Here is a 12020-nt window from a genome sequence, read left to right as displayed (position 1 = left end):
CTTTTATTGTCATTCTGTATCTCCTACATAGTTCCTCTGCCATAGTAAGTGCTTAATGAATGAATATTAGTGTAATTGAACCTTCATTGAAAATGTGTTGCATGTCGACAGTGAGTTTTATAGATAAACAAGCAAAACCTTACTTCTCAAAGTAACATTTCTTTCTGAACAAGTAGATAGTGAAATATAGAATCTACCAGCTGCAGGCACATATAATATATGGCTATAGACTCTAATAAGCTTAAATCAAGTCACAGTAGTCCATTTGCTATTTACAGCTAATAGACTCCAATTGTTCCCATACAGTAATCTGTTGTCTCCATTTCTCCATTCGTACTTCAACATTTAAGCTGCTGGATGGTCCATATAATCTATTGTTCATACTAATGCACAACCATCCCAGGACTTGCTGTTTCTTCAAAAAAAGAACATTAAGTTAATGGTTCAATGTTAATGTGAGTTGATGTTATTGATTTTGTGCTGACAGTTGATTAATTACAAAGACAGGTGTCATGCTTTTGTATTCTCATCTCTGACTTAAATACCCAAGTGTGACTCACAAAAGCTGATGTCAGCAAGACCCTTGATCTCTGAGAGCCTACTGTACATGGTATCAGAATGATTATTATTTTTACCCCCTCTATTGCTACATCATGATGGAAATTTTTCCGATAAAAAGCTGACTTGCAGTGTAAGCTAAGGGGGACTTTGTGTTGTATTACCTCTGTGGAATTTTAAAAAGTGGGTGTGTGAATTTTATTTGGAAATTATTTCTTACACTCTGTTCTTCTCCTCCTTTCCTCCTCCTTTTCCTTTTTTCTCTTTCTTGTTTTCCTCCTCCTCCTTTTCCTTGTTCTCTTTCTCCACCATATACTCAGTTGCCAGTTATAGTACTGAATAAGAGTTTTCCTATCCATAGATTAAAAATATGATCCATAGAGATGCCTTCCTTTTTCAGTCCAATAAGGTGTTCCACTGCCTTTTGGGCATAGGTTAATACAAATGGGGACTCTTCCATCTAAGCTATACACAAGCCTTTGAAGTCACAGATTTAGGAAGGCATGTTCTCTCAGCTAATTGAATTATTTTGTCCTGAATTCCATCAGGACACCTGGGTGCTAGTCTAAATTCTGCCAAGAGCCATCTGTGTATCCTTGGGCTACTCTGACTCTGTGTTTTGGGTTCCTCATATTTAAAATGGAGAACTTTCTATTTTCCCAACTCTGTAACAAAGGCAGGAAAGGCTGGTGTGTCTCAATATCCAAGGCATTTGGGAAAGCTGGGCATCCACATGAACAATGTCAATTTGTATTTGGGAGCCAGTAAAATGCGGAGTGAAATTACATAAGAAACCTGATACTGGACAGCTGGATTGCAAACTGAATGTGGTTGAAGCCAGCCGCACTGCTGTGAGTTTGTCAGAAGCATGGGGGGCTTTGCTTTTCTTAGAAGCTCCCCAAAGGAGGAGTTACCCAAAGTGTGTCCCCAAGCCTGGGTCGGGGCAAAGAGGCTTAGAGCTGGAGAAGGTTCGGTTAATATAACAGCAACCCCAGAGCAATCCGTGAAGGCTTTGTTGTCCTACAATAGGATATCATGCATGTCACCGCAATGGCTGCTTTTCAGCTTTTGATTTTTCTTCTTGGGAAGCAATTTCCACAAGTGCTTCCAAAATGAATGCTCTGGTGCCTTTTAGGGAAGGGTTGCTGTTTGAAGTATTTACTAAATTCTGTTCATGGGTAGTAATTGGTTGAGGTTTTCCATTTCTTTTGGAGCTAATTTCATTAATTACGTTTTCCTTTAAAAATAATCCTTTTCATCTAAGTTTTCAAACTAATTAGCATAATGCAGAGAATAACTTCTGAATTCCCAGTCACTACTCCTTTCTTGTTTGTAAATTTGTGTAATTTGTGTCACCTTTCAAAATCTTTGAATGCTAATTCCTGTTGTCTGCTACAATTGAGTTCTTCTTTCTTGTTCCTACTTTGCTGCTTTTGAATATCCTTCTCATTTTCTTTACATTTCTTTACACTGCGCTGACTAAATTCTCACTCTGTGCTAAGCACTCTATCAGAAACCATGAGGAAATATAGAGGAAGAGATAAATTTGGTCTCTGCATTCAGGAAACCTGTGATTTCCTCAATGGGAAGGTCTAAGTGAGTACTTAAAATACAGGCAGGTCTTGAAACAAAGTGCCAAATCCTAGAGACCACTAGTGGAGGGTCGCCAGACAGTGAGAGTTCCCTCACTCATGACAAAAATGACAGCCAGCCAGTCGCAGTCAGGGCCAACCTCCAACATGAGGGCATGGCAGAGATCTTCATGGTCAAGGATGTATAAAGAGGTAAACAATTATGAGACACACAATGTGTCAACATATTAGGGGCTTCAGATTTCATTAAGCCAGGTCCAAGATGTCAGCAGGCCTCTGCAGCAGGGTTCAAAGCCATGCAGCCTCTGTCATTGGATTTGATACCAAGACAATATACAGGATACTTACTGAATTAACAGTGGCAACCAGTAACTGAGTCACTTGGATGTGGTACGGAATAGCTCCCACGGCACCTACAGATGCTCCTACCCTAGCACTCATGACACTGTGTTGAAATGCTTTGGTTCAATATATCTTACTGCATCAGATTGTGAGCTTCATGAAGTCACGGCCTGAGTCTTATTCATCTTTTTCTCCCCAGTGCCTGAGCTCCACATAAGTACTTTGTACTACTCAGTGGTCAACAGCTCAGGCTTTAGAGACAGACAGACCTGCAGCTGTTTGGCTGCATTGCTTTCTACCTGAGCAACTTATTGTCTCTGGGCCTCAGTTTTCTCATCTGTAAAACAGTGATGACAGTAATACCAACTTCTAGGATGTATTGTGAGAGTAAAACAAGATGACAGGTTTGAAATTACTTAGCAGGGTACCTGTCACAGAGTAAGCATTCGATTAGTGGTGGCTCTGGTTGTCATTTCATGATTGTGGAATGAATAGATGAGGGACCAGTGGGCTGAAGAAGGATGTTGGCCTACTTGATGAGGTCAGCAGCCAGGGCTGGGAAGAGGCTTAATAGGAGCGACCTTGGCAGCCCTCCAAGTCTTCCTTCCTTCTTTTGGTATCTCTTGGATAATTGGGAGCCTGAAACAATGCAAATAATATTTAAATACCTCTTGCTTTGTGTAAAGCTTGCAATCATCTTGGCTGGGGGAGCAGGGATTGAATAAACCCCAGGTGGGGGATGGTGTTATTAGTATAAAATTTTCCTATGCAAAATATTGCTCTCTGCACCCAGCAAGCTGTTGTTTTGTGAGCACTGTGCCTTTGGAAATCCATTGCTGGCAGCTTGAATGGGTAGCTTAGAACAATTAGAAGCTTTGAACAATGTCAAGCTAAGGATTTGGATAAGAATGGTTTGACTATATGGTTTCTCCTGGGATTTCCCTGGTGAGCTGAACTAATTACCAGATGTAATTAGGAAAGCTGAGAAGTGGGGAACTACAGGGAGCAGCATACTTTCCGAGGGACCCTCATTTCTTTGTGCGGAAAAGGGATTGGGGAAACTGTTTATCTGTTGTGGAGAAGCAGCACCGCATAGGGTACTAGTGGTTGGGAATGATCCTGGTAACATGCCTTTAGCAGCAGAGCCTCAAGCCTATAGGGACCCATTCCTCTTGATTAAGTTTTAAGTGGTCAGACAGTATTCCCCTCCTTGTTTTTGAGGGAGGAATAGTATTCTGGGAGACAACCAGGTTCTTGGTCCATTTTTAGCAAAAGTCCAAAGCAGATGAGAACTGGTGTCCTTTCAAAACTCATGGAGATGAAAAGAGGAACTTCCATGTCTTTGTCAGCCACAGAGTGTATCTACTGCAGGCTGCAGAAGATCTTTCTCATCTGTCTTAGTCTACAAACCCTGGCCCCAGAGTTTGGCAAGGAGCACTCTCTGTCTTTGAGGCTCTGAGAAGAGGTGATATTTGTAAGGCCACCTGCTTGCTGATTTTTATTCAGAGGGTAGGCATTCTATTTGGACATGGTCTCAAAGTTACTCTTGATGCAATAGAAACAAGATTACCACACAAGAAACACAGACAATGGCACTCAGCAGATCTCTACTCACCAGGGCTCCCGTGCAGACTATGAGCCTGGTATTTTCTGAAAAGGAAATCCTGAGGGCTTGAGATGATGACCCAGATGTGAAGCTCTTTTCCCCTGCTGATATGGTATGAAGCTGATTGTCACAAGACCGTCAAATATCAATCTAATATTTCTGCTTTGTCTGTAGGTAACCTGTCTCCATGACTTCTTTGGTGATGATGATGTTTTTATTGCCTGTGGTCCTGAAAAATTTCGCTATGCTCAGGATGACTTTTCTCTGGATGAAAATGGTAAGCACAACCACTGGATTTTACTGCTTCATTGTTCTCCCTCCTTTTATCCCTTGGGATTTCCAAGATTCATACTGCCTTGAGAACACCAATGCATGGCCCCTCAAGGAAAAATATTATCAGTCATTCTCCTGTATATTTGGATACATGAGTCACTAAGTAAATGGTTGATTGGATGTCCCAGATGCCCAGCCTCCAAACTTAATAAAACTCACCATCTGCTCCAATAGTGACCATACTTCTTGAACCCCATAGTGTGTCACATGGGCTGACAGGTTCAATCAGACCGTGGGAAAGAGCATTTGGAGTTAGAACTTGGATATCGGATATATAGGTTCTTTGTCAACATCCTCCAGCTATTTGGCCCATCTTGATGGTTCCATTTTAGAGAGACTTTCCACTCTGTTCTTAGTGTCAAACCTTTTCCCTTATCCCACCTTCTGGCTTGCTGCTCTATTCCCCCTCCTTTGTGACTCAAGATTCCAGAGATTTGTTACTCTCAGGAAGGAGGTGAGTATCTGTCTATTTCCCTTTGCTTGAGTCCAAGCTCCATATACAAGTTAATAGTGAATTAGCTTATACAGTAATGGGATCAGGATATGATCCTGATAGAGAGGCTCATTCAAAACAAACCTCCCAATTAAGTGTGAGAAAAACAAGCAAACTGTACTGATATAGAACTTAACAAACAGCTCAAGTGACAAGGATCTGAAAGAGATGACATTTCTGTTTTGTCCACTTTGAGAAGAGGCAAATGACCATAAAATGGCTAAACAACTCCCAGGCTACATCAAATTTCCTATACCTTCTACATCTCCAGCTCTGGACAGTGACTGCTAAACTTGATAATCAAAACAAGAAGTAAAAAAAATGAACTTTCTGCTTAATTCAGTTTCCTGAAAAATTCAATTTACCAGAAAATATCCCCTCATCTTTCTGGGTAATTGATACTTCACTATATCTTTAAGGAGGAGGCGATAAGGTTGTGTCAAAGGAAAGACCCTTCACCCAATCATTTGGTTCCACTTTGAATATTGTAGCACAAAGCCGGGAAAGCTAAAGTGGAAAGAGCACTACACCGGGACTCAGGAGACTTGGTTGCTAGTCCTTGTTCTATTATTTTCTTGCTCTGTGGCCCTAAGCAAGAGGCTTAAGTTCTTTGTATTCTCATCAGCAAAGTGAGTACAATAATTCTACTAACACATTAGCACGATCAGTGCCCAAAATTACTATAGTAGGGATGCTGAGTGACCTGCATTGAAAGCGTGCCCCAAACGTGTCAGACTGAAGTGGAAGGAAGTAACAGAAACATTTGGCAGACTCCTCCATACTCACAAGCTTTCTGTAAGTTCTGAGTGACAGTCATTGCTGGCCCATTTATTCATTAAGCCACCCTAGGGGATTATGGTAACATGCATTGAAAATCAAAAAGAACTCTAAATACAAAATGGTGCTGGTGGTAGAAGGGCTTATTTATAAAATGCCATGACATCCTTAATATGCCTATTACAGTACATGGCATGTAATAAGCAGTAAGTGGTAGCTCTTGCCTCTAAATGACTCGTGACTATTTCATCTGTGTGGCTGCAACCTCTGAGGTGTCAGTCTCTTCTCCATGAAAATTAATTAATTATGCCAACAGGTGCTGTTCGGTGATTGGCTGGGTTGTCTACAAATGATTGAATTGAATATTTAATAACCAAACCAACCTGCTTATCAGCTCCTCCCTTGTTTCCACAGTCTAGAGAGTTAAACACCTGATTTAGCTCAGATGACTTTCAAAAGTCTCTCCCATGCCTCCTTCCCCAGAGCCCTCATTCCTACAAGTGATAAGGAGTGCCTTGTAGGCCTGAAGCCTTGGGTGCTTTGGCCCGTGGTGGTTCTTCCAGGTTCCAAAGGTTGGTAATAGGCTGAGCCTCCGTTTGCTGCTGGCTCTCCTAAGTTGCCTGTGTCCTTTTCCATCAGAATGCCGTGTCATGAAAGGAAACCCATCAGCCGCAGCTGGCCCAAAGGCATCCCCGACACCACAGAAGAGTTCAGCTAAGAGCCCTGGCCCTATGCGCCGGAGCAAGTCCCCAGCTGACTCAGGTAACGACCAAGACGGTGAGTGCTCTTCTCCTAACTGTGCACGCTGACTTCATTTACAGAGGCCAGTACCGTCTGCATGCAGAGAGGCATGAGCCCCTCATGAACATGGTTGTGTCTCCATGAGACCAGTTCTATCAGCTCAGAGACCAGTCAAACCTGGGTGTGTCATGGAGACACAACCCTGATTCTTCTCAAATGGATGCAGCCCATAAATCTGGCCTATTTGCCATGCTTGCTGTCATGCCTACTATCGTGGTTGTCTGCTTCACTGTCATCATCTTCGACATCACCCAGCAAAAGCATAACCAGTGAAATAATCAAGTCAAACATTAATTTGAAATAGAAAATCAGAATCAAAAACAAGGAGGTAAAAACATGCTACCCAAAGGTGTCAGCATAGTTGATGCACTTGAGCTTCAAATTTGACTGAACTTCTTAGAAGCCAAAAGGAAAAGACAAAGAAGATAAATTGCATCATTATCACAATAAGAAAAGAAAGTAGAGGCCAAGTTCTGAAAGGAAACAGAGAGATTTGGCATATAGGTTTTATTTAGTATATAGTGAATGATCTAAAACATGTGGCCTGTGGATCACTGCCAACCCACAATTTATCAGTCTGAGATGAGATTAGGAACTTGTGCCAAATGTAAATCATGCCACTGAGCAAACCATTTACTTCAGCAGACTCGTTTTTCATAGCATGATTTTATCGATGAAGGCAGCTGTATGTTGGTTCACATTCTGGTGCAAAGTCTTATACCTGCAGTTGAAGCGACACTGGTCTAAAAGGCAAAAGGCCACAGAAGTCCAAGTTTAGAAGTTTAATAGACTCAGGCACAGATCATTTGAATTCTTCCTGATAAGGAAACTGTATGGTCTGGAAAACTTACACATTTGTCCTCCCAAGGTGTAGGGTTCACCTTGAGAATTCGCCTAGCCTGAGAGCCTTGGGGCAGAGAACACAAGCTCCCTTTATCTCCTTCAGTTTGAGGCAACTTGAGTGGCCTATTCACTTTGAAATGCTTGCAGCCTAGAGAAACAGCCTGTCCTGTCAGCCTCACACTGCCAGGAGCAGGCATATCACCACACATCTTTTTATTCTCAGGCAGAAGGAAATAAACTGTGACGAGGTATCTCAGGCTTTTCATATTTCCATGTCTTTGCAACTCTGTTCTCCTGCACCTGGAATGCCATCTTGCTTGAAAACTCCTCTTCATTCTTCAATACCTCAAATAGAAACAGTTGTTCTATTCTCTGCAATATCATAGCATGTTATTCGTATCTCTGGGGTAACGTTTGCCACACTGTATTGTAAAGTGTGTATTTACTTGTCTATTTCTGCAGCTAAATACTGGGCCCCTGCAGGGCTAGGTGTCACATTCATTTTTGTATCCTCAGGATGGAACACAGTGCCTAGGTCTTAGTAGATGCTCAAATAATGCTTGTGAATGAAAAGATATATAAGAGCACCTATTTCACTCAGCGTGGTGCTAGAGACCCAGTAAGCATTTAGGTAATATTTGCTGAGGGAATGAAAATGCATGTGTTTGGTGATATTTTGGTTAGCATATAGAACACCACAGGAATCTACCCAAGTAAACTCATATAGCTCAAACTATAAAGACCTGGGTTTTAACAGTTAGACTGAAAATGAAATTATTTGTATAGATCCTAAGCAGGGCCTTGCAAAAAATGGACTTAAAACACTTCATCAAGATTCATAAGGTCTGGTAATAATTGCTTAGTCAATCACTTTTCAGAAGTATCACTGGCTATTTCTGGGATTTCTGATCTGTATTACTTATATCTTGCTATGAAACAAATCACCCCAAAATTTAGTGGCCTAAAAGAACAGACATTTATTATCTCACAATTTCTATTGGTCTGGAATTCTGGAGTGTCTCAGCTGGATGGTCATATTTGACTCAGGATCTCTCATGTAGTTAATTGAGCTCAAGGTATTGGTAGGGGCTACAGTTCATCTGAAGGGCCAACTGGGACTGTAGGATCTACTTCCAAGATGGCTGTTGGCAAGGTCATCCCCCACACAGTGATTCAAGAGAGTATACAAGGAAGAAGATGTAGTACCTTTTGTGATCTAGTCTCCAAAGCCATTTACTAGCACTTCAGTTTTTGTCTATTCATTAGAAGCAGTCTCTAAGTCCAGCCCACATTCAAAGGGAGAAGTATTAAAGAGTTTGTGAACCTCTTTTCAAACCACCACATAACCCATTAGTTAGAAATGCTGAGATGGCAGTAACTTGAAATAAATAGATTCTCTGCAGACTGTATCCAGTTGGGTTACCCAGCACATGTGAACACAATCACCTGTAATTAAACAGTTTAAACATACATCCAATCATTGATCTCTTGCATGCTACCAACATAATTTCCTTTCTAAGAAATACAAACTGCACTGATTCTAAGATATGAGAGACAGAGAAGAAATAGATTAGGTCTCAATGAATATTTGTCAAATTGAAAAGAGTCATGATGGGTCCCAACCAAGGCTTAAGCAGGCAAGATGTGTGCTGGCTCCTTCAGAGCTTCCCTGCTAAAGAGAAGGAATGATGATATATTCACACACACACAAGATAAAAAGAGTAATCAATGGGAGGGGGAGAGGGGGACTTCACTTGGAAGATAGCAGCTACCTGTTCCCTACAAGTAAAAAATCTAAAGTGGTGTTCTCAGGAGAGAGGATTTAAATCTTTATTTCAGATAGTTCATGAACATAAGTGAAGCCCAACTCTAGTCTAACCATCCTTCATGAAAATTTCAAGAACATTTGAGCTTTTCTCAGATTATGTGTCTAGAACCTTCATGTGATATCAGCCTCAAGGGGTGAAAGGATTTATGTAAAAACCTTGCCCGTTCCCTGACAGTTTAGAGTCAAATCCAGGGCATGCACTCAGTGAACATTCCACTAGGGCAAAGCTGATTTCAGGTAAAATAGTACTTTAGGTAAGGTTAGGGTTTGACAGACCCATGTCCCTCTTTTTATCATAACCTCATTCAGGACCATTCCAAGCTGGGAGGTGGAAGGGGATGGGAAATGAAAGAGGAAAGGGAAACATCTCTCTAAGAAGACTTTGTGACTTTGAGACAAGTGTTTTACCTTCTAGGACATGGTTTCCATTTTGGATGAGACAGAATTTGTGTATCTATAGATAAAAATGATTTTTCATTGTTATCAGTTATTTACAATTTACAGAGTTGTACAATAGCTTCCTCAGAATTAAATAGCCAGAAGATGAGCTATAGACAATGCATACTTTTGCATTAGCAAAAATTTCTCCTTAGGAACACCAAGAAGATTTATTTCATAAAGTGTCAATGTTTTCCTGAGCTGTTAGCAAGGGACAAATGCAGGTTAATATATGTTTAACCAAAGAATAATGGCATTGGTGGGGCCGAGATTCTTTTTTCTTTTCTAGGACATGATAGTACCACCTGCTTCCATCCTGTGTTAGTCTGTCTTAGATCTGGGACTATGTAGATAGATTCATATTTTTTCATTCAACCTGAGTAACTAAAGTTTGTGGAAGATAGGCCATTTCCAGGGAATTTTGACTACCTTCCTTTGAAGGCAAACAAAAGCCAAAAATGTTCCTCTTTAACTGGGACTCAAACCAAATGAAACATTGGCTTAGTTAAGGTTCAGTTAATGGAATGTTTTGATGTTCTAGTTCATTAGAACATATGTAGGTTTGATTCTGGTTCGAACAAGTTTGCTAGATTTTCTAACATTAAAAAACCCCAAACCCAGAGCAATGTAGTTTGGAGAAAGCAAGTATTTCTTTAAAGCTATAGAATGAAACAAATCCTTCAGAGGATGGTAATAGTAAATGGATAAAAAATGAATTAAAAAAATATGTATGTTTGGTCCAGCTCATAGCTGAGTTAACATCTGGGTTCAGTTTGTCTTGAGTTTTAGGAAATTGATGTTGTTTGGTCTGTAATTTGTGTGATAATTCGATTCCTGACTCCTTAGTCCTTAAATTGTCTCTGCCCATGAATAAACCAAAATTCTGATACTTTATTCCTTTTGCGTTCAGTCCCCACTCCTTCCAATATTGAGTTTGCCCCAAATGGAATGCCTGTTACTAAACCCTAAACTTGAGTTAAGGAGTGATTTGGTCTCTAAAATATTGCTATAAGGAGCTCTCACTCTCACTGGGCAGAGATGATGGACTCTTAGAATTCAAGTCCCATTAGCATGTCTGCTTTGAAGTCAGCCAAGGGACTGTGGAGGACAGATAAAATCTGAGCCCAGAAGGCTCCTATGGGACGTTTGAAGAGAGCCTATGCAGTGGCCCACTTTGGTTAACCCAGAACTTGCCATTTTACTGGGCAAAGAAAAGCCTGGCTTCAGAAGTAAAGGAAGACATTTCTAGTGTGTCTTTCTGTTTCCATTTCAGCCATTCATGCGTTAATTTTTCCCTTTATGCAGCAACCCCAATTGAATTGAATTAAAAGGACAAAGTAGCTAGTTGCTCAGAAGGAATCTTTTCTTTTTCTTTCTTTCTTTCTCTCTCTCTCTCTGTCTCACTCTCTCTTTCTTTTAAGGAGCCTCCAAGGAAGGTAATTACCCGCTGGTAGGCTGAGAGACTTGGAATGTGATAATGAGTTTGCTATTCTTCAACAGAAAGTCATTGTTATAGTAGCTCAGTATTCCCCACCCTCCTTCCCCCAACCTATCTATGTGACCTATTCCTGAAAGTCAAATCTTCCCTGTTCGCAAACTCACAAGCATGAATGGCCTCTCTACCAAAATATATAGCTTCTGAAAGGGAAGGTCAGGGACACAAAGCAGTTGGGGGTAGGGGGGTTGTCCATGGGAGAATTGTATTCAGGAGTCCTCTCCTGAACCGAATAGGCTGCTTTGGGTTGCCTAAGACAGAGGATCCTGGCTGTTTTGACCTGCCTGAATGTGACTATCTAGACCAACTCTGTCCAAAAAAATATAATGGGAGCCACAAACTCAAGACTTGTATGTAATTTTAAATTTTCTAGTAGTCACAGGTAAAAAGTTCAAAGAAACAAGTGAAATTCTTTTTTTAAATTTTGTTTTACTCAATATATCAAAAATATTATCATTTCAACATGTAATCAATGTAAGAAATTATTGAGATATTTTATAATCTTTGAAATTGGGTTGTTTTTTACACAGCAGTCTCAGTTCTGACGAGCCACACTTCAGTGTTCAATAATCACATGTGACTAGTGGCTGCTGTATTAGACAGCACAAAGCTTTCTTCTTTCTCCATCTATGAGAGGCTTAAGATAGCACTCTCTTACATGGATTAAATACTCTGCAGTTGGCAAAATAATTTCTAAATTTATCACCTCAGTTGTGACTCATGATAGCACAATGAATAATGAATAATAGCACAATGAATTAAGCTGGGAAAGGAAAATTATCCATTCTTTTTTTTTTAGATTGGGAAATTAAGATATAATCTTGTTGTCTTCCCAATGTCACACAACTATTTAGTACCCAAGAGCCAGAGCCCAGCTCTCCTGACTTCCAGGCAGGTACTCCTAACACTATCCT

At 40.6% G+C, this 12020-nt stretch overlaps 1 protein-coding gene across 5 annotated transcripts in view; it reads left to right on the top strand.

The window, feature by feature from the left end:
- Positions 1–12020, top strand: part of DCX (doublecortin) — a 106258-nt gene that overhangs the window by 66327 nt on the left and 27911 nt on the right. For 4 of the 5 annotated variants that reach the window (XM_073227643.1, XM_017671291.3, XM_073227642.1 and 1 more), the window contains 2 exons: positions 4273–4375; positions 6341–6478. In XM_073227643.1, coding sequence (XP_073083744.1) covers positions 4273–4375; positions 6341–6478 — 241 coding nt within the window. The remainder of the gene's footprint in view (positions 1–4272; positions 4376–6340; positions 6479–12020) is intronic. The other variant, XM_073227645.1, reaches the window with a different exon arrangement.

The sequence above is a fragment of the Manis javanica genome, chromosome X, assembly GCF_040802235.1.
Source record: "Manis javanica isolate MJ-LG chromosome X, MJ_LKY, whole genome shotgun sequence".
In the NCBI taxonomy this organism is placed as follows: domain Eukaryota; kingdom Metazoa; phylum Chordata; class Mammalia; order Pholidota; family Manidae; genus Manis; species Manis javanica.
This window is presented reverse-complemented; position numbering and strand designations above follow the sequence as displayed.